This window comes from Penicillium argentinense (genome assembly GCF_028826775.1).
Source record: "Penicillium argentinense strain IBT 30761 chromosome Unknown utg000004l_segment0_segment0, whole genome shotgun sequence".
Lineage (NCBI taxonomy): Eukaryota > Fungi > Ascomycota > Eurotiomycetes > Eurotiales > Aspergillaceae > Penicillium > Penicillium argentinense.
The window spans coordinates 2,241,103-2,262,709 of NW_026622663.1; the positions used below are offsets into that span (position 1 = coordinate 2,241,103).

General features: G+C 50.5%; 7 protein-coding genes across 7 annotated transcripts; 5 read left to right on the top strand and 2 right to left on the bottom strand.

The window, feature by feature from the left end:
* Positions 1 to 567: 567 nt before the first annotated feature.
* On the top strand, positions 568 to 3,231 carry N7532_003748 (threonine/serine exporter family protein; the record flags this gene model as incomplete). Its single annotated transcript, XM_056616242.1, has 1 exon — positions 568 to 3,231. The coding sequence occupies one exon, from the start codon at positions 568 to 570 to the stop codon at positions 3,229 to 3,231; it is 2,664 nt and encodes an 887-aa protein (XP_056476599.1).
* An 830-nt stretch (positions 3,232 to 4,061) lies between these two features.
* Positions 4,062 to 5,126, top strand: N7532_003749 (asparaginase; the record flags this gene model as incomplete). Its single annotated transcript, XM_056616243.1, has 1 exon — positions 4,062 to 5,126. The coding sequence occupies one exon, from the start codon at positions 4,062 to 4,064 to the stop codon at positions 5,124 to 5,126; it is 1,065 nt and encodes a 354-aa protein (XP_056476600.1).
* Positions 5,127 to 6,541: 1,415 nt separating this feature from the next.
* On the bottom strand, positions 6,542 to 7,652 carry N7532_003750 (NAD(P)-dependent alcohol dehydrogenase; the record flags this gene model as incomplete). Its single annotated transcript, XM_056616244.1, has 3 exons — positions 6,542 to 6,824; positions 6,882 to 7,311; positions 7,370 to 7,652. 3 exons carry the CDS (start codon positions 7,650 to 7,652, stop codon positions 6,542 to 6,544), a joined length of 996 nt encoding a protein of 331 aa, XP_056476601.1.
* A 2,545-nt stretch (positions 7,653 to 10,197) lies between these two features.
* On the top strand, positions 10,198 to 10,752 carry N7532_003751 (uncharacterized protein; the record flags this gene model as incomplete). The annotated part of the gene is made up of 2 exons (XM_056616245.1): positions 10,198 to 10,228; positions 10,463 to 10,752. The coding sequence occupies 2 exons, from the start codon at positions 10,198 to 10,200 to the stop codon at positions 10,750 to 10,752; spliced, it is 321 nt and encodes a 106-aa protein (XP_056476602.1).
* Positions 10,753 to 10,857: 105 nt separating this feature from the next.
* On the top strand, positions 10,858 to 12,840 carry N7532_003752 (sugar porter family MFS transporter; the record flags this gene model as incomplete). Its single annotated transcript, XM_056616246.1, has 7 exons — positions 10,858 to 10,940; positions 11,000 to 11,463; positions 11,522 to 11,883; positions 11,962 to 12,111; positions 12,169 to 12,380; positions 12,442 to 12,534; positions 12,594 to 12,840. 7 exons carry the CDS (start codon positions 10,858 to 10,860, stop codon positions 12,838 to 12,840), a joined length of 1,611 nt encoding a protein of 536 aa, XP_056476603.1.
* A 4,456-nt stretch (positions 12,841 to 17,296) lies between these two features.
* N7532_003753 (uncharacterized protein) lies at positions 17,297 to 18,369 on the top strand (the record flags this gene model as incomplete). Its single annotated transcript, XM_056616247.1, has 5 exons — positions 17,297 to 17,625; positions 17,683 to 17,931; positions 17,980 to 18,061; positions 18,127 to 18,310; positions 18,362 to 18,369. 5 exons carry the CDS (start codon positions 17,297 to 17,299, stop codon positions 18,367 to 18,369), a joined length of 852 nt encoding a protein of 283 aa, XP_056476604.1.
* A 121-nt stretch (positions 18,370 to 18,490) lies between these two features.
* Positions 18,491 to 20,173, bottom strand: N7532_003754 (uncharacterized protein; the record flags this gene model as incomplete). Its single annotated transcript, XM_056616248.1, has 1 exon — positions 18,491 to 20,173. The coding sequence occupies one exon, from the start codon at positions 20,171 to 20,173 to the stop codon at positions 18,491 to 18,493; it is 1,683 nt and encodes a 560-aa protein (XP_056476605.1).
* Positions 20,174 to 21,607: the final 1,434 nt, after the last annotated feature.

Genomic DNA, 21,607 nt, shown 5'->3' on the forward strand with positions numbered 1-21,607 from the left:
AGGAAGGTCGACAAAGTGGAACGAACCATGGCGTCCCAAGCTTGCCACCCTCGACCCACTGGCCAAGCTGATGCACGGTGGTACGTGTGCGCTGCTGGGCGCCATCATTGGCAGGGGTGAGAGACCCTGCCAGGCACGGCGCAAAAGGAGAGATGGGGAGGCGAAAAAAGAAGGTGCGCGAAGAAGGATTGCGTTATCTGCGCTCGGGATGTGATTTGGACAAAGAGTGGAAGGCACAGGCAGAAATCTCTGCCGGTATTACAGCTATGCCCGGCACCTCATTGTTCAGGCAGAACCACGGGCTTATCGATGAAATCATGGCGATCTCCGGGCGACCCTGATCTAGACCTGTGAACTGCCGGTTCCAGAAAAAAAAAGCCGTCGTCTACACGGCCCGTGTGATATTCGCCGACTCCACCATCGAGCTCTGTTTGCAGCCCGTTCTACATATTCTCAAACATTCCTGCTGGTGAGTTTGTTTTTATTGTTTTTCTCATAGATTTCTCTCGTTTCTCTCTATATATATTCACACCTGTGTTGTTAGCCGGGCCGCCGGTGCCGCCCTTCATGTCCTCCCCCATCAGCAATCCGCATCCCAGCCCAACCGAAGAGTACGACGAGATTTCCCTGGCAGTCCCCCTGCCGCCGCCCGCCAGCCCCGATCTCGAGGCCATATCCAGTGCCCATCGCGACAGTCGTCATGGAAGCCAGGAGACTGCCGTGAATCCCGGCAGCCGGCAGAGCCTTGAGCGTGAAGCCACGGCCGATGTGCAGCAATACGATGCGGGGCTGCACAACACCATGCAGGTACCGCCTGCCCCGCCCATACGATCGCCCCGGGTGCGTTTTCGCTCGATCAGCCGGTCTGTTAGTGAGAAATTCCATCATCATGAGGATGGCCACCATCGCATCTTTTCAAACCAGTCCGACGCAGCAAATCGCCCATTGTTGCCGCCACCGGAGATCAGCGAGGCGCCCTCCGGAAGCGTCACCCCGCCGGCGCCCACGCATTCCTACTCCCGCGGCCTCACAGGCGGCCGTACCCCAGGCGAGCCATTGACTGAGATTGGAGAGCCAGGCGATGCAGAGAAGCAGACGCTCATTGAGCGCACCGCGTCGGCGCGCGAGCGGTTCCGAGCTGCAGGGCAAATGCTGCGCCAGAAGACAATCAAGTTGACGGAACGGCTCGGTCGCCCTTTGGACGAAGGCGAGGCCCTGAACGCATCCTATTTCCCTGAAGACTTTGACAATGGCATTCCTCTCGAGGAATTGCAGGCCCGACGAGCGCTCCACGAGGCAGACCAACTCCAGGCATTGGAGAGCGGCGTCCAGCCCATCGAGGCTGCCCCAACCGCTGAAGCCCACCGTCTGGTGCGCACCATGACCCAGGCCCAGGAGCTGCGCAAGCGCAAGCCGCGCGGCGCATACCAGCGATCCGGCCAGACCACGCCGGAGGGAGTGCTGCGAGGCTTTGCCCGTCGACGATCTAGTGGATTGGCCGGCGGTAGTGGTATTCTCTCGCAGCTGCTGAGGCTGCAGGCCGTCTCGACCGGCAGCTCCTCGCGCCCGGAGAGTGTCATCACTGATGACTCCGACAGCGACACTCAGGTCTCATCTGGGGCCACGACGCCCAAGAAGGTCGGCTCCCTCTCGCCGTCGGTCCCGCCGTCGGCGCTGGCCTCGGGCTCAGCGACCCCCCGCAAGGAGAAGATTAAATGGTACAAGAAGCCTGCGCATCGGTCTACGTCGTCGCTGGTCGACGCCTCAATGAACCTCAGCAGCACGACCTTGCCGGGTGTCGCCCCCATGCAGCCGGGCAAGAAGCACAGGAAGAACAAGCGCAAGACGCGCCTCGAAGACGAAATCCGTGTCACCGTTCACATCGCCGAGATCTTGGCTCGCCAACGTTACATCATGCAGCTGTGTCGTGCGCTCATGCGATACGGTGCGCCGACCCATCGTCTCGAGGAGTACATGCAAATGACGGCCCGCGTCCTGGAGGTCTCGGGCCAGTTCCTGTACCTCCCCGGGTGCATGATGATGTCCTTTGACGACCCGGTCACCCGAACGGCCGAGGTCAAGCTGGTGCGGATGGTGCAGGGTGTCGATTTGGGGCGTCTGGCCGACACGCACAATGTGTACAAGAACGTCGTGCACGATCTCATTGGAGTTGAGGAAGCAACCCAGGAACTGGATGAGATCATGCAGCGTAAGCCGCGATTTAACAAATGGATCATCGTCCTGATGTATGGCCTGGCTAGCGCAACGGTCGGTCCCTTTGCCTTCAAGGCTCGCCCAATCGACATGCCGATCATTTTCTTCTTGGGCTGCCTCGTTGGCCTCATGCAGCATGTCCTCGCGCCGCGCTCCGTTCTTTATTCAAATGTCTTCGAAGTCACCGCCGCTGTCCTCACCTCGTTCCTTGCCCGGGCCTTTGGCAGTATCAAAGTTACACGCAATGGTACCCAGGAGGAGCTGTTTTGTTTCTCTGCCCTGGCACAGTCATCGATTGCCCTCATTCTTCCCGGTTTCATGGTCCTCTGCAGCAGTCTGGAACTGCAATCGCACCAGATGATCGCTGGGTCTATTCGCATGGTCTACGCTATCATTTACTCTCTCTTCCTCGGCTACGGTATCACCGTCGGCACCACCATCTACGGTCTCATGGACGCCAACGCCACTTCTTCCTCTACATGTTCCAATCTCGGCATTTACGGATCTGAATACGTACGACAGTTTCCTTTCGTCGCCATCTACGCAGTCTTTCTCGCCATCGTCAACCACGGTAAATGGAAGCAAATGCCGGTCATGGTCTTCATTGCTGTGTCGGGCTACATCAGCAACTACTTCAGTACCACAAGACTCGGCTCCAACTCCGAGGTTGCCAACACCGTCGGCGCATTCACCATCGGCGTCCTGGGCAATCTCTACAGTCGCGTCTGGCACGGCCACGCCGCGACCGCCATTCTCCCAGGAATTTTCGTACTCGTACCCTCCGGTCTGGCATCTAGTGGATCCCTGATCGCGGGCATCCAGTACGCCGATGAAGTCCGACACAACCTCCAGACCTCCGGCAACAGTTCTTCCAGCAGCAGCCTTTCCGCAACGTCTGTTGCCAGCCTCGGTTTCGGCATGATTCAAGTCGCTATCGGTATTACCGTTGGCCTGTTCATCGCCGCCCTCATCGTCTATCCCTACGGCAAGAAGCGCACTGGTCTGTTCAGCTTCTAGACCTGCTTCGACTTTTTCTTTGCGCATCTTTTTCTTTGCGCATCTTTTTTCGAGCAAATTTGCGTCCATACACGGTTATCTAATGACTTCTCATTTCTGGGGTTTTCTGGAGCGTCTGAGCGATTTTTTATGGAGTTCTGGGGAAAATTTTTGGCTCTTAGCCTGGCATGGGTCTTATCTACCACCGAGCACATTTACGGGGTTATCCTTATTCACATATTTAGACTCATCACATTTTTACATACAACAGCGCATATTACTATTATCATCTCCTCGACTTTGTCTCCTCTGGTCGCTTGGTATTGAGTAGAATCCCTTTCCTCTTGGGATCACGTGACGTAAATATGGAAAAAGCATATAAAAGAGCACCGGCTCTTTATCATTTCTCAAATGTTCACTCGCCGTGAGTATTGCAAAATAGACCAGATCCGTCTGGTGTGATCGGGACCTGCCGATCGTCATCACCAAGCAACATGGGTAGCTGTTAGTGTGCGAGATATATCTTGATGCCAAAAACAGCATCTGCTTGCAGCAACCAGTGTTTCCTATTAGTAGTCCCCAGTTATTTGCAAGTCTACTCGATGGTCCAAAACCGAGAGGGTTCGGAAACTGCAGTAGTTTTCGCTCCTCACTTGGATGGGTTATTGTTCTCGAAGACGCCAGTCACGGGATTTCCGATCAGCCGTGGACCCTGACTGCGGGCAGGCACTAAACCGAAAGGGGTGGGCAGGAACGACGGAATCAGCATCGGTAAATATAAGAAGAGAACACCACCAGGAAATAGAATTCAAACATTATCCCTCTAATTCCAATTTTAATACCCTCTCAAAATGCTCACACCGCTCTCCACTGACTTCATCGTAACCGACCGCGGCGGCGTCATCGAAAACCGCCACGCAGTCCACGCCGCCATCGTCGACAGCACCGGCAACCTTCTATATAGCGTCGGCGACGCAACCCGACCAACCCTCGCCCGATCAGCAGCGAAACCTGCACAAGCCCTCGCAATCGTCGAAACAGGCGCATTGGAGAAATTTAACCTATCCCCCGCCGACCTCGCACTAATGTGTGCATCACACAGCAGCGAGGACCGACACATCGAGCGCGCACGACGAATCCTCTCCGACATCTCTGCCTCCGAAGATGATCTAAAATGCGGAGGCCACGTCCCTGTTTCCCCGGCTGTTTATCACAGGTGGATACGCGAGGATTTCACCCCGACGCCCGTATGCAGTAACTGCTCCGGCAAGCACGCAGGCATGATCGCCGCGGCGAAGGCACTGGGCGCGGACGTGGGGAGTTATCATCTCCCTGAGCACCCACTTCAAGTGCGGATTCGCGAGGCTGTGGATGAGATTTGTGGGCTGGGACCGGGCGAATCTAAGTGGGGTCTTGATGGGTGTAATCTTCCTGCGCCGGCATTTTCGTTGAATTGTCTTGCGAGTATGTATGCTGTTTTTGCGGCGGCGGGTCGGTCACAGATGGAGGATTCGAGTGATTCGAGGATGAAGGCGATGGGTAGAGTGTTTAATGCGATGGCGCGGTATCCTGAGAATGTCGGGGGTGAGGACAGATTCTGTACTATCCTGATGAATGCGTTTGGGGGGGAGGTTATTGGAAAACTGGGTGCGGATGGGTGTTATGGGGTTGGTGTGAAGGAGTCGGAGTGGACGAGGTCGCTTGGGGCTGAGGGTGCTGTTGGTATCGCGGTTAAGATTGAGGATGGTAGTATCCCGATTCTTTATTCTGCCGTGGCGGAGATTTTGGAGCAGCTGCAGGTTGGAACGTCGACTATGCGAGATGCGGTTGCTCATTTCCATAGGCTTGAGGTTAGGAATACTGTTGGAGTAGTGACGGGGTGGACGGTGCCTCAGTTCAAGGTGCGTCGGGCATGAGAAAACTTGGACTGTGGTGGTATACATAGCCTTTTAAAAGCATGTCTACTCAGCAATAGATAGATTTACTCCAGGGAAATTTATTCGATACTCGAACAATCGCATTGTTGATATGAGTAGCATTAGTCATCACTCTACTCCGCCATACAGCCAATCACATAAGCGGAAAATGTTGCCCCCGGACGCATCGAGCGTGCCCTATATTGTTATATTTCCTCCGCCAGGACGTTGATTGCCAAGACGATTACAGACGACTACAAACATATTAGTTTCAAGTCAAAGTCGAAATATCAGAAAAGCTGCAAAAGTCCAGCGTGATGCCGAGATGTGGGTGGATCCGCTACGAGGCAAAACCAACATTGGCATATCAGTCAAAGGCAAATCGGAAGAAACCGATATTGACCCATTCAAAAAGGCAATGGAACAGGAATGACGGACATTCCTATATGCCCCAAGAGATCACGATCTCTGAAACTGCAGAAGGGGATGAACTCGTTGTTTTCCTCCGAATTTTACAGTCCTTTTCTTATACAAATGCAAAAAGAAAATTGCGAAAGATAGCTGAAAGGCGTATCGGGATTTCAATAAACGCTTCAGTCGCTTTCCCTATCTTGTCCTGAAACTTCTCCTTAATTTCCACGTGACTAGAAGACCCCACCCCTGTAACAGCCTCAGGCCTTTTGAGAGGATCATCAAATGCAATAGCAGCTGGCTTTCTAGCAGGGTGCCGAAGTCGAAGATCATACCCACTTCTTCCATAGAGAGCTTCTTGGTCTCGAAGGGGAATTAGTAAATCATGAGAACGAATTTGCGGTCAATGGCAACGTAGGCAGCGTAATACCGCCAAGCAATCGCGTCCAGGGAAATGGGGTTGACGAACTGATTGGAGGTGTTGCCTATTTGTTGGACCGACAAATAAATAGCAAGACCTTTGGTACGCAGATTTTAAGGCATAATAGTGGCACAGTAGGTATAGTTGACGTATGTCCAGGCAAGATCATAAGAGTCGAAGGAAAAAACACGAAAGAAACAGCAGCAATACCCAGACTGCTCTTTTCCATTTTGTGCGAAGCCGGCGGAAAGTCCCATGGGCTTCTCAGGTGTATTTCAGTCATGCCGTATAGTGCCTAATTCAGCCCGAAAAGTCTCTTCAATATTAGTTTCAAACTGCTGAGACAATGCGGGATGTTCTCATCGACATGTATGGTCAACATCGTTCAACCACCCAAGGTGTAAATGCCTGCAAAGGAATGCAGTTAAACAGCTTAGACATTGTTACAATATAGAGACATGCGACTTCTTTTTGCCGAATGATTCAAGTCATGAGATAAATTTGTGAAATGATCTAGTCTACATCAATATGTTTAATTCTGTTATCTACATCAACTCCATAACACCGACGTTGCAAAACTCGGCTATTGGCGCACGAGAACACCGCGATATCTCATCTTGCCATCGCGAAGGGTCTGCATAGCCTTCTCAACACCCTCCTTGGTCAAGGGGAAGGTCATCTTTGTCGGCGTGATTTTCTTATCCGCAGCAAACTGAACAAGAGTCCGAAGACTGCGGCGAGAGGCGACAAGGGAGCCCTGGATGCGAATACCCTTGATGTTCATGAAAAGCAGGGGAACGGGAGAGGGAGCAAAATCGACAGTCAGGGGATAGATCGAGCCGTGGACGTCCATCAAGGGGATCAGACTGTCATTCATTCGTTAGCAAATCTGAGCAATCATGGTAGGTACGATATCCACTCACGAGGTATAGTCCACGTTGGCGCTACCGCACAGCAGCAGATGGTTAACGGGCTTGAAGTCGCTGAGCTCCTGGCCCGCACGGAAGACGTGGTACTCGGAGGCGCCGAAGCCGAAGGCCTCCTCGCGCTTGGCCTCAGAGCTGGAGAAAACAACTACGTGGCATCCCATGGCAGAGGCGAGCTTGATAGCCAGGTGGCCGAGACCGCCAATTCCCATCACACCGACGCGGTCAGTAGGACGAACGCCATATTCGGTCAGACAAGTCCAGACGGTGGCGCCAGCGCACATCAGAGGAGCAGCGTCGGCGGCGTCGTAGCCATCAGGGATGGGAACAACACAGCGAGCATCCCAGACGACACCGTGGCCGAAGGAACCGAGATCGTGGTCGTGGGTGCCGTACTCCTTCTTGTTCTCACAGTACTGGTCCCAGCCTAGAGGTAAAGTCAGTTTGGCGTCCGTTGATCGTCCAGATCTTTCATGACGACCTACCAGATAGACACTTGTCGCAAGTGCCACAGACATAGTGGGTGTATCCAAATCCAACGCGGTCTCCAACCTTCACCTCGGTCACATCACGACCCAGCTGACGAACAACACCAACACCCTCGTGGCCCAGCACCTGGCCGGACTTCAAGAAGTGCTCGTCGGTACCACAGAGGCCGGAGTGTGTCGTTTCGATGTAGACTTCATTGTATCCCAAAGTGCGTGTGGTCTGGTCCGCGACAATCTGGCCCTCCTTGGAGCCGCGGAAAACATCGAAAGTGACGCTCATTTTTGCTGTTGAAACTTGGATTATCGATTTGGGGTGTCTCAATGGAATGATTTGATTCTAATACTAGCACCACGAAAAACCCAATTTTCCTCCCAGCTTTTAAAAGCCCCTGTTGCACCGTGCTTCCCCCCTGGATTTCTCATCATTCTGGAAGCTGTGTGCCGTGTTCCAGCGATCGGAGTGGATTATTCAGTGGAGATATTGCAGAGAAAAAAATTCGGCGTGGAGCCGCACGTCAAGGGCTTCCAGAGATTTCCAAGACGATCAGGTTAAGGTTAATTGCTATAGGGTCGGCTACGCGTGGGCGGTCAACGTTTAGCAGTGCGTTACTCGTGCTTTCCTCGTGGAAGGTGGTGCCACGGCCCGGAAGCATCCGGATCGGGTAACAGTAGAGAACCGTCGATCGTCACCGTTGAGACCGCGACCCGCTCACCCAGATTTCTGCGACAGGCGGTGCAATTCATCCCCCGAGCCGAGGTGTTCGGCGACTTTTGGCCACTGCGGATTAGTCGGTCCGATATTAGATTTTGTTGATGGTCGGTCAATGCACGGATGCCACGGACTTAGGACGATATTGCCCGTCATCAGGAGATTCTCGGGGTTTTCTTTCTACTAGATTTAGTGTAGTGTCGTCTAAAACCCACAATTCCAAATTCTGAAGGCGGTTTCAGAGCTAGACTACTAACTACTAAAGTAGCTTCAATTTGTCATGCAAGCTTTCGCGCGCAAGGTATCCACCGGCGGTTAACTATCCTAGGTGGTGCCATCGACCATGATGAAACGCGAGAAATCTCCGAGACCAACTTTTCGACCTTCGACAAGAATTCTTCCTTGGCTACGGGTGATCTGTGCTTTTCTTAAAATAGTGCGGCGTTTTTAAAGTGCGATGGCAAGCCATCCACGCATAGTTTTCAACACGGAATGGAACACAGTTGGATAGTGCCTACCTTAGGGGAGTGAAGATACTGGTACACTCAGTCGCCAAGTTGTCTCAAAGCGATAGTGGAAGACCCAAATTCTGCAGTTTGCCAGATCGAGCAGCCATCCTCTTCTGCTTCTTGATTCCTGACGTCAGGCCTGTTTGATGTAGTTGACATTTACGCTATCAACAGCCCAGTGGGTTAAAGCGACTCATGAACAATCTACTATACACATTCAAGCCGTTGGGGACCTTCAAGGAATCTCCTGTGCCATGTGGTTCCCCATCTTGGACCCACACTCTAGCACAAACCTGCTTACTAGAACACCGAGTAGGAATCAGTCATTTGGGTCATATGGCGCCATAAGTACAGTGCGGATTACCTATCTGGGTTGCCCTCGCGTTACCTAGCCACCGTGCACGGACTTGCTAGCTCACATCACGCGTTGTGACTGATTGGTGGTTATTCACCACTGTCAAATTCAGGTAATCCAACGGGCTGCTGAGGCTACGAACAATAGATAATTTATAACAGGATCGGAGCTCGTAAATAATCAAAATATACTAGTCCTCGACGATTGTAGATGAAAGTACGTAATATACTGAGGCGCTCTAGGTGACTAGAATCCCAATTATTGATAATTCAGCCCCAAGTTGCCCTTTCTTTTCCCAACCTATTCGCAATATGCTGTGCGACCTCATGCGGCGCCAAAAACGCCGAGTGCATGCTGGCTGCGGAGAGCATCTTGGAGGCTCGGCTTCGTGCAGCCGACGGCGGTGCGCCAGGGGAAGCGCAGAGTGGTGACGCCATTTACTCCTCCCGCCACCCGCAACTCAACCGCCTCACTGCCACACTCAAACCTTGGTTCACGGCGGGAGCTCGCCGGTCGGATAGTCCGAGGCGAACTAAATCTCGTCCAGCGAATCGCGGGGCGCCTCGCCGGCTTCGGAAATCGCAACACGAGCGTCTTGGCCGGGTGCCACTGGCCGCGCCGGCGAGCACCGTGGCGTCACGATCGACTTTACATCCTCAAAACAGTCACCCGAGCCCTGGTGCCGCCTGGACGTGGTACCCTGGCTCTCGAACAGATGATGATCTAGCAGGGAGAAATGGAGTCCGGTGGGCAGTCCGCAGGAGCCAGGGATCTAGTTTCGCGAACTGATCCATGATGGAATGGCCCGGGTCGCCCCTACACTACTGTAGTCTACTTCCACGCCAATGAAATTCGTGAGCGCGAGCCAGCCCTGCCACGTTCCGGCGTCAAAAGGACCGCGGCCGTCGGTAAATAATAAAATCAAGCAATCCACCTGGCATTAGTATGGAAGAAGAGGTGCGCCTTCGACGTCTTTTCTTTCCTGATTCAAGGCATGTCTGCTCTTCCAAGAGTCGTCCCGCTGGTTTCAATTGGAGGAGGAATTAGGCCAAGGACCGACAGACCCGTTTCCCCGTGGGCAGAGGGATCGGTTCCCCAGGTGCCATGGCCAGGCCAAGAAAAGGCGCCCTTCGCGTGGCTTTGCCCAGAGACGCCCCCGGTTGCGGTGTCTTGGCTTTTCTCGATCGTGGGGTCCATGCCCGCCGCTGTTGGCGCACGTCACGGACAGCCAGCGCGTGAATCCGCCATGACAATGGCGATGCCAGCTGTTCTTGTCCGTCTTGGTATGTCCAGAGATCTATTTTGCGATTCTCTCGAGGCGTTCGGAGTTTTAAATGACTGCATCGCTGGTGACTGGCTGGATCCACTGCACTTTCTATGTACTAGCCTATTTAGTCATTGACTTCGTAGGCAGCGACACTCACCATGTGGTACCCTAACGCACTAGAGCACTCCCACTTGCACGAATTCTGACTCTAGTCTCTGATTTTCCATTCGTCTAATCCCGGCTTATATAGCACAGACCAATCTATGGGCACGCTCCAGTCGAGAGCAGCCTGCCAAGTTGTGCCATGCCGCTGCCAAGGAGTGGCATATCACTGCCAAGGGTTTCGTCCATTACCCTCAAAGTAGCAGTCTGGGCATTTGGACCAGTAATAGCGGAGCAGCTGAGCCGCCCCCAACTGCAACGACCGTGGAATGCCCCATCCCCGCTGCGCACGATGGTTTCCAAGCATCTTGGCTCTCCCCATGCACTGTGGAACCCCAGTCATCTCGGGTTACTACTTTTGTCAATCCGGGGATGTAGTTAGAGAGTGGATACGATATATAACCTGCTGGCCGTCAGGCCTTTATTTCCCCTGTTCTCAATGCTTCGATTGATCCTCACCAGATAGGGCTGTGTGTGAGCATCATGTTTAACTTTCCGAGGTTCTTCGGTTTCAGAGGCCGATCTCTGAACTTGGCCATCAGTTCCCTTGGCAGTCTTGATTTCCTGTATGATACTTCAATTACAGTCTCTCGTTGGTGTTCGCAGCTAACAGTCAATGCACCAGGCTGTTCGGTTATGATCAAGGTGTTACCGGCGGTCTTCTGGATCTGCCCTCATTTATCAAGTACTTTCCCGATATCAATTCCACCGATCCGGCTATCAAGGACAATGAAGCCCTTGTGTCCCAGCGCAGTCTGAATAAAGGCATTGCCGTGGCGTCTTACAACCTTGGATGTTTCTTCGGCGCTATTTTGACCATCTTCATCGGCAACCCGCTTGGTCGACGCAAGACGATTTTCTGCGGCTGCGTGACTATGGCAACCGGCGCTCTGCTGCAGGCCACTTCCTTTGACCTACCGCAATTTATTGTTGGTCGAATTGTAACGGGTATTGGCAATGGCATGAACACGAGTACTGTCCCGACATGGCAGTCCGAATCTTCAAAGGCACATGATCGTGGTAAAATGGTTATGATTGAGGGTGCCCTTATTACCGGAGGAATCACACTCAGTTACTGGATTAACTATGGTAGGTCCGATCCTTGATTGAGCAAGTTGATTGGAAACAACTCACACTCGTGAACTAGGTTTTTCGTTTATCGGAGAGAAGGAAGTCGCCTGGCGTTTTCCGCTCGCCTTCCAAATCCTCTTTGCCGTCGTCATTTTCATCTCGATTATCAACCTTCCCGAGTCCCCTCGTTGGCTTGTCATGCAAGGCCGAGATGAAGAGGCTTTGGAGATCCTGGAGGCTCTCAATGAAAAGGACCGTGACGATCCCTTCATCCGAAACGAGCTCATCGCAATCAAGGAGACCGTTCAGGAGATGTCAAAGGGCTCTTACCGCAGTCTGTTCGATATGAGCGAATACCGAGAGTTCCATCGTGTTGCTCTTGCCTACATCAATCAGATGTTCCAGCAGATTTCAGGCATCAACCTTATCACCTACTATGTGAGACTCTTGCTCTCTCTCTCTCTCTCTTGTCATATCCATTTTCCGGGCCATTCTAATACATTCACATTCATCTAGGCGCCTGAGCTATACGCTCAAATTGGCTTGGGGTCAGGTAGTCTCCCGAAGCTACTGGCTGCTTGTAACGGCACAGAGTACTTGCTTGCTGCCTTTATTCCTATCTACATCATTGAAAAGGCCGGACGTCGGCCGCTGATGCTGTTCGGCGTATGTGATCTATTATAAAACGTACCTAGAATATTGGCTAACGAATGTTCTCTTCAGGCTGCTGGTATGTCAGTTTCGATGGCTGTTCTCGCAGGCTGCAACTACCGCCTTGAGCACCTCGGCGACAAGCAAGCTGGTATCGGGCAGGCAGTTTTCCTCTTCGTCTTCAATACCTTCTTCGCTATTGGTTGGCTTGGAATGACATGGCTGTACCCTGCTGAAATTGTCCCGCTGCGAATTCGTGCACCCACGAATGCGCTAGCGACCAGGTAAACATTGGTCCTCCCGGGAATGCCTATCAAGTCGACTCTAACCCTTTTCTCTCGACAGTGCCAACTGGATCTTCAATTTCATGGTTGTGATGATTACCCCCGTTGCATTCGACAGCATTGGATATCAAACCTATATCATCTTCGCCGTCATGTGAGTTGCGCCAGCCTGTCTCGCCTCACCTAAACCTCAACCCAAACTAACAATCACAGCAACGCCTTCATGTTCCCATTTGTATACTTCTTCTTCCCAGAAACCCGCTACCGTTCCCTGGAAGAGATGGACGCCATCTTCAAGAAGTCTACAAACGTCTTCAATGCCGTTACATACTCTCTCAAGGAGCCATACCGCTACGACAAGCATGGTATGCTCAAGCCAGAGTATCTTGAAGAAGCTGTCCGCCGTCAAAGTGCAACTGTGCACGTTGCTGGCGAGAAGTTTGACAGTGATGAGAGCTAGATAGGCAAAGGAATTAGCGGTCGTGAGATGAATGTGATAATACCCGCTCATATGGGACATGGGCAGTCAATAGTATTCTATGATCAATTTAGACTATCCTTTCGTCTCTATTCATAACATTTGATAGAAGAATCCTGTATCTGCAGTTTCAAGTCCCGTCATGTTAATTTCCTGAATATAAGGTCTGAAATCTCAATCCTTGTTCTCTCACGGCGGCCCAAACAAGTATTTGTCGTTCTTTCTGTTTTCTCGTCTTGCAGAGCAAGGTGTGTCGCCTTGGCTTCCATTTCCTCTACGCTTCGGGTAAGACTCACGTAGCCTTAGTCGTCTAGTACAAGGAGTGCTTCTTTCAGCCGCACGCGACAAGTCATTTCTTCATTGATAGGGTGGATCTGCAAATCGGTATATTTTGAAGGTGATCAACAAACGGCGTTTGCAGTACTGGGTCCAGAACCCCTATGTCGAATCCCACCTTGCGCCCCGGGAAACTACGAGGTCCTTACGCTGGATTGTACTTCAATTTCTCATTCGCTCAGCCCGCGATCGTTGGCCAGGTGGTAAACTTGTCCTGTTTTTCTGCCTGGTGTAAATAGAAGGCCCAAAAGAATGTATGGCTTTTTTTGCCACGGTCGGACAGGATAATATAGAGCCTGTTCACTTGAGAAAATAATGATTTTTGGTGTCAAACCAATAATTCCGCCAAATATCGCGTAGTCGCGCAGCATGGTCCAAACCTAGGAGCCCACAGTATTGAAAGATATCTTGGGCCCAAAGAAATCGCTCCCAATCCCTGATATGGCCGTAAATTCGAGATACTTGAATTTCACAGATTATCCTATAGAAGATAGACCATGAATTCATACCCTCTTGCATACAGTATATATCTAGTAGCCTTGCTGACGCATATTGCGTTAAGATGTTCCGGAGAACGATCGTCGATCTTCAAACAGTCAGGCGTGTCTGTCATAGCGAGAAAATTGACGTTGGCAAATGAGAGGATAGACACAGGACGTGGAAGACCAGAGAAAGATGTATATGTTCGCTTCACCAATCTACCGGGATTGATAAGCAGGACCGAATAAACGATCTGTAGCTGTCAGCGTGGCTTTTAATTCACCGCTGGCATATATAAGAGGTCCCCATCGATGTCGTCATGAATTTTCTTATAGATTTCCTTGTGGTCTATTTCAATCTTCAAGGAGTCACAGAGTAGGGATTGACATGCATATCGGTCGCGGACTCTAGAGCTGTCAACAGCGGCGGCAAGACGAGATAAGTCTGTAAGAGCTTGATGAAATCGTCAAAATGCCTTCCCGGGGCTCTGGAAGTCACACAATTGTCGCCTCTGATAAATGCATCAACCCTGAAAGCACCAGTGATTGTAATCAGAGAGTAAATGGAGCCATTGGGAGATGAGTCCTCTTATCACTTTGATATTTTGGTGCGGGCCGTAGATGGCAGCCATGATCGGAGAGTCGATTTTCTCAGGACGGTAGTACCTCATAATCGCGTTCAGCCCATCTATAGGAGCATACCATTCCGTAAGTGTTTTGGGGCAGTGGTGGGTCTGTCGGTGTATGAGCTCTACACTCAGCAATATGAGAAAGCGGAGAAACATTTCGAACCTGGATTTGCTGGAATAGCGTGCACGTCTATAAGCGATAACATCGTTGTGGGCGTTGCGACTAATTGCTCTTGCCAATTCTTGAATTGCCAGGTTATGGAGCCGAAGCCCATATTGCAAAAGATGTATATCCCGATGGAGCTCTCCCAGGAATACACATGACAATACTTAGCAAGCCCTTTTGAGCATTGGGCTTTTATAGTAAGCGTACAGATGCCCGATATGATGAAATGAGACATGTCAAGATGACATACTGACCTGACGATACGCGGAAAATAATCACTGATATAGGACGAGAGGGTTGGCGGCGCATTACCGAGCCCGGGTTGACAGCCTGGGGTAAATCACGGGTTCGTGATAGGACGAGTAGCTGGGTGACCGCCTGAAGGTTTGGAAATGGGGATTGGAATCTAAGCTTCGGTGGAATAGATCACTTTGCAAGCAAGAGAGGGTTGTTGGCCTGCCCCTTTCGCAATTTTTGGCTGACTCGCTTTATGGTCTGGTAGGTCCGGTCACAGAAGACAAAGTCCCACTCATCCCGGTATCCAGCACATTTTTCGCGCAGACGAGTGCACTGTCCACGACGTGGAAACTTTTGTCGCACTGTGGAAAGTCAGAGTGCACTTGAGGTAGCTTTTAAGGCGAGAGAACAAATGGAACAGAAAGGACACCGACCCGTCGTTTCACAGCTCGGCAGTTCGCACAATTCTTGCAAGCCCTTTCGCACCATGTGGACGGCATACTTCCTGTCTGTTCTGTCACGACGTGCTTTATGCCATGGGACACGTTTGACCGCGCTTCAGGTCCTCGCCAGGGCGGGACGATCACTTATGGTACTTGTGTTGATTCGGTTGACTCGGATTAAGTGAAGGTCATGCGTAGCGGGGAATGTTTTCGTCAGCTCGTCCCTCACCCGAAGGTCCCACTATTCCAAATATTGAGGATGACAGGCGGAAACCCGTTAAGAGAAATCTTACAGACGAGAGAAATGGGCAGATCAACGCTGCACTCAAACTTACACCGACCTGTGCCGCATAATAATTTGTCATTTGGCTATCTGGAACAATTTTCTCGACACCATACCCATACCGATTTGGACTTGACGGGAGTTTTTGTATTTGACTGGCACCACGTCAAGAACATATTTAAGAAACTGACCAAAAGGAGGAAAAAAACGGCAAATTTCAGAGAGAAAGAGTCCCCAGCCGCGATGACATGTAGATAAGAAAGAAGGAAAAAAAAAGTGACCAGACCCGGGCTCGATCCGAGGACCTTGTCGGTGTTAACGACACGTGATGACCAACTACACCATCCGGCCAATTTACAATGGTGACATTGTTGAGATGTAACAAGGACCTAGAGTGGCCAGTAATCGCCTTAGAATCTTACCGTACGCTTCCATAGTACATAGTATACCTTATTTCCTAAGCATGATGCTCGATATAGCCACTTCAGATTTTCATTAAAAAGAATATCAAAATTACGTGCCCTTAGCTTCACGGATTTCTCATCATCACCCTCACATACGCTCAGATTCGAAATTGGCTTCCATGTTTTACACAGGGAAACTACGTATCTCAAACCCTAACGCTAAGGCTATAGTGAGACTTTCTAGGCCGTATTCAGCTAGTCCACGCACCGTTCACACCCAGAATATAAGATTAGAAAAACGGAACGGATACAATAGTGTAAATAGTCGTGATAATAGAAACTCCACGGTCTGCCGTGCACTTTAGAGCAAGAAACCGTGCTGTTTCTACGCTGACCCTTCAGGGCCAGCTGGGTTTGGACGGCAGCGTCGACGCTAACCCTGAGTCGGATTAGGCGAGTAGACAGCAACTAGATGTGATTGGCCGAGTGCCCCGACGCGACTTTTCTATAGAGGGAGGGCGCTTCTATCATGAGTATAAATAGGGAGCATAAGAGGGCCTCGTCTGCCTCTCAAAGAAAGAGCTTGCCCGTTCACGTCATCCCCTTACTCGACAACCATCTTGCTCACAAGATGGTGGCTTTCGATTAGAACTTGTTCATTCAGGAGCCGGACCTAGAAGTCGTCGCTGATCTTGCGAAACCAACCAGAGACAAGATGCGGGAAGCTCAAAATGCTTTTCGAAAGTCATACACCCTCCCTTTATCAGGAGCCCTGTGGCTAAGACTATGACAGGTTTACAAGCAATCTCACTCCGCCAGACTATGCCTGCTGGCTCTGAGTGGAAAATCTCACATTGAGAGTCATCGAGGGCTTTTTCCGTTGGTATCATGAAAACCACAACTTAGTGTACTAGTCAGGCTTCCTCACTATGTCCCGCTATTAGAGGATGTGGATACGTGAAGAGACCGACCGCCCACTGCCTTTAGACTTATCACAGAAGGTGACCCACGTAAGTCTCAGCAATTTGCGGCACAAAAAGCCTTCCCAGCTAACTTCCAAAGCTCACATCCACCCTAAGTAATAAATGGAACTTCGATAAAGGCGCAAAAGAGCAACCTCCTATCAACATTGATGATCTCTTATTCACCATATAGCACCTTCTGGCCGCGTGTGGTTTGACCTTTATCACCTTTCGCATACTCCTTTAACTGAATACCTTGCGAAAAATGATGTGCTCCACCACAGCTCATCCTGGAACCCTGATTGAGTCCAACGCGCATGAAAATATAAGCGACATTTTGAAATAGAAAGATGTGGCTCTTTTCATGGTGAAACACCCCTAAGATCCAAATCGGTGTGAGCTCCTCATGAGAGTCAAGCACAGGCTCATAAAAAGAAGACGAAATAAAGGAAGACCGTGAGTCAAAGAAGAACTGACGATCTTTGACGCAGAGCCTCTAATGTGCTTTAGCCCCATCTTCACGTATACCGAACAGAATGACAGTCTGGGTCTTTGTGTCATTCAAGATATACTCACGTATGCTTTTAAGGATGACGCCTTTGCCAGCCCTCATATTAAATCCCCTCAGGACATCTGGCGCCTTACAGAAATTCTAGCGCATCATCTCATTACACCGATTCATTTCAAAAAGAGCGTCAGAGAGATCTGCAATTTTAGACGTACCATTGTCTCTGGGACAAATACAAAGTGTGCCAAGTACTATCAAATTGGGAAAGATGAGACCTGCGACACCGTCACAGAGAAAACCGGTATTTCTAGATCTGACTTGTGAGTCTCGGCGCCATTATTCAAAGAGATTGAAAAGTCTAGTTAACAATTATGCAGCATGTTTTTGAACCCCGAGCTCACGGAGACCTGCACAAACCTCCAAAAGGATGTGTACTACTGTGTGCAGGCTGTTGGAGATATTACAACCTACTCGGGCCATGCTGGAAGTACTTCAGATCGATTCAGCAAAGTCTCCATGACCTCCGTTCCTTCGTCGGCCTCTAGACCCGACTTTGCCGGCGCTTTGAAGAACAACTCCATCCCTGCCATTCCTCTTGCCAAGGATACTAGAAAGGACTGTTACGAGTGAGTGCGCTTTCCAATTGTTTGAGGCACTGGCTCATTTTCGATTAGTTACATTTGGATGAACAACATCACCGACAATGCGCTCGCGGATTGCTGGACAATGGCCATGACAATCGACGTTCCGAAAGAGGTATGGACTAGAATTCCTCGGGATCTCAAAATCCCCTTTCGATATGTCAATGCTGACAACCCAAGGACTTCATTATGTGGAACCCCTCGCTCGAGAAGAATGCTACCGGTTACAATTATCCTTGTACACTTCAAAGCAGCTCGTCTTATTGTGTGCAGCTCTCCAAGCCGACCAATACTCAGACAACCAGAGTCCAAAGTCCCTCATCGGTTGCTGCGTCGTCTACTCAAAGTCCAAAATCTACAACTCGTGAGTACATGAAGATCAACTGATTTCAAATCCGCTAACCACATTTACCAGACGCCTGAGTAGTAAAATTGGCTCTTGGGAGATGAACAGACAGTGTAATCTTGGCAGTGTAGGAGAAAGAGGCCCAGATGCGCTCGTGCCATCCTCGTGGGCAGTATCGTTCCAATTGATCAGTTTCGTTCAGTATTTGAATGGGTCAAAACTCTCCTTGTAAATGTTCAACGATACTAAATCATCCCATTTCACGTTCGAGCGTTGATAACTGGTATCAAATGCGTCTTTCAGCATGCCCGTCCCATCTGGGAATTGAAGAGGGAATGATTCCTCGATGGGATTTTCCCCATCACCGTATAGAAAATCATGAACCTCCTTTTCAATCCAACTAGCCCTTCCATAATTCTCGGGCTCCCCATACGAATCTGACGTTCCGATCGTGATTGTGGGTCTGGAAGCGGCATTCGAGTCTCTCCATGACGTCTTCTCGGATACCATTCGCCGAATCTCTTCCAGTAAGGTATACAAGTCCGCATCAAAAAGATATTCCAACATGCTCAGTTCAATGGATTTAATGGATGTTGGCAGGGTGCTGAGGAACGAGACGAGATCGTCCTGTGAGATCACAAAGCCGGACAGGGCAAAGTGGCGTAGATTTGACCATTTTTCCACTGGTACAATGCCATTTAGAGGAATCACTGGGTATAGTTCCCCAGCATGAATATCCTCGTCGAAAGTGGTGTGCAGCCTGAACTCTTCCATTTCTGTTGCACCACTGAGTGCACAGCGCAAACGACCGTTGAGCAAAGATCGCCAGCATGGTTCAAGGTCTGATTCATCTTCTCCGCCAACGAGCAGTGAGATATCCAGACGGCGAAAGCCCGGGTTCTGAAGCACTTTAGCAAAGTTGTCATACTCTTCACATGGCTCGTCGAAGATTGTGCAGTTGATTCCCGTGGGGACAAAGTTGGAAGTCATCACGAGCTCAGAGACAGAATTTGGTTCATTGGCTAGCACACGCATGGCATTGCGGAATCCGCGGTATCTTTCTCTGAGTTCCGGATAATGGTTCCACGGATACGAGGTAGCAGGTGTTGATATCGCTCTCCTGAATAGCCAGCCACACGGAATGGGATAGTTAAAGCCCTTTGGGAACGCGCGAATCATCGGAGTCGGGTAGAGCGGGTCGAAGAGGTATCCGTGAGCCACTGGTGTGATAGTGACCCTTTTCAAAGCAGTAAATTGTTTCACGCCAAATAAAAATGCTTCGTAATCGCTATCGCCGGTGAGGACATCGTTTTGCTGACGAAGCAAATGCTGATAATGTTTCCAGCACTCCCCTAGCGGAGGCTGAGCGAGGATCTGCTCTCTGCATGCAATATGCCCAGGTCTATCAACATCGGCTCCTTTTCGGCTCCTGAGGATTCGGAGGTTTTCTTCACAGGCGTCTTTGAACCATTTGGGACATCCGCTCTCTTCGTCGTGTTGATGCTGGCTCATGAGATTTTCTCTGAAATACTCGGAATAGACTTTAGCCCACTCTCTGGTGTTATTGGGCTCATCATCGTCTGAGAGTAATTCGTGCCCCTGGGCAGTTTGATTCATTCGCTGTGGGCCCCGTGGCAAGCGTGCTTCATCCCAGATCACTTCGGTCACTGAATGACGGAACTTCTCGTGTGAGGCAATATTGCGAAAGACTTCTATGTTAAGTGGGTTGGCGGAAAGAAAAACTCGGTCGATGCGAAGAGGGACTGCATTGTTCACTTGGGTACAAGTCAGGCGCAAAGATTTGATATCGGCATTTGACAGATGGTCTGCGATTAATCCCCAAAGCTCAAGGGGTAGGGGCGTGAAAGTTGAACCAGTCATGGTATACTCAAGTGTTGACGGAAGTCCGTTGGGGGCATAATGCCGCTTTATACGCGGCAACCCGCAAAGCCCCGCTATTTGCCACCGCCGATGATCCTCCCAGGTGGGGGCCGCGAGCCCCTGCAGTAGCGGGGCTCCCTGATCATCTCTCCACTCCGACCGTGGGATATCTACGGGGTACGGAGTGCTCCCTACAGGGTCTCGGACTTCTTTCATTCCACTTCTATGCCATGGAGTCAAACCTTCAGAATGACAGCATGGATTTTGATCGATACTTTCTCGATACTTTCTCAATACTTGCGCACGAAAGTGATTTCGACGAACTGGACGAAACGGACGAATCTCGACACGGCGAGGGCACAAATGAAGGAGCCAGAAGATCGGGACGAGGACCAGGAGCTGCGACTTGTATCGTGGTTTCTACTAACACACCAGTAAAATCCTAAATGATTGATTCAGCCCCAACGGAAGCATGGCAGACTCCGGCAAGCTCTGAGAATCAAGTCGTTTATTGGTTTCTTGTCGGAAAATTCTCATATATCCTGCTCACAACCCGTCTCATTCCAAAAGCACATCGGCTCAGGTCAAGGTACTTGGGCCAGCACGAGTCATATGGTTCATACCTCCTTTTCGACGCCCTTATCTGCATCAATTTACGCATCAAGTCTGCCAATATTTTCACATGTATCATTGCGGAACGGATCTTTAAACCGTCGTGACAAGATTTGGGATGCAGATGCCACAGGGCACTGGATTATGTTGGCGACGGGAAGGGGGAATGGATCTGTACTAACCTCGGTGATCGCAGGACGTATACGGAGTACTACGGGCTTTCGAGGCAATTCCTCAGCAAACAGTCCCAAAAAGAAATTTCATCCGTGTCGAAAGCTTCCGCTTCACGCTGATGCCCCAGCAGTTTGTTGATGCGTATGGACGAGCGAAAACACACTCGGACTACCAGGGATCCCTTTACTCTGTTTTGTCTGCGCTTTCCTATGCTGTTTATGCGACCGGACTTTTCGCGGTTTCTTGCCTCCGGTTTTTGTACTCGATGCATCGTTCTGAGACATCTTGGTGTAAACAGCCGGGTCATTGAATAGGTAAACAAAGCGCCAGGCTGCACAGTGGGTGCCCTGCCCAGCTGTTGAACTTCAAAACACTCGACTCTCGCAATTCTCTTACTCCGTGGGTGCTTAGCATTCTACAGTTAGTGAACAGGTCGATGTCGGTGTGCCGGTGTGGGGTGCAAAAATTTAGGATCTAAAAAAGAAATGCACTGACGGGGAATCGAACCCCGGCCACCTCTTAACCTGTAACCGATCGGAAATCGGAAACATGGAAGAGAGGTACACACAAACACACACACAATTTATTAACGCCCGGCGGCCAAGCCGAAAGGGCAACTATCTCTAATCTACTATACATGTCATAATA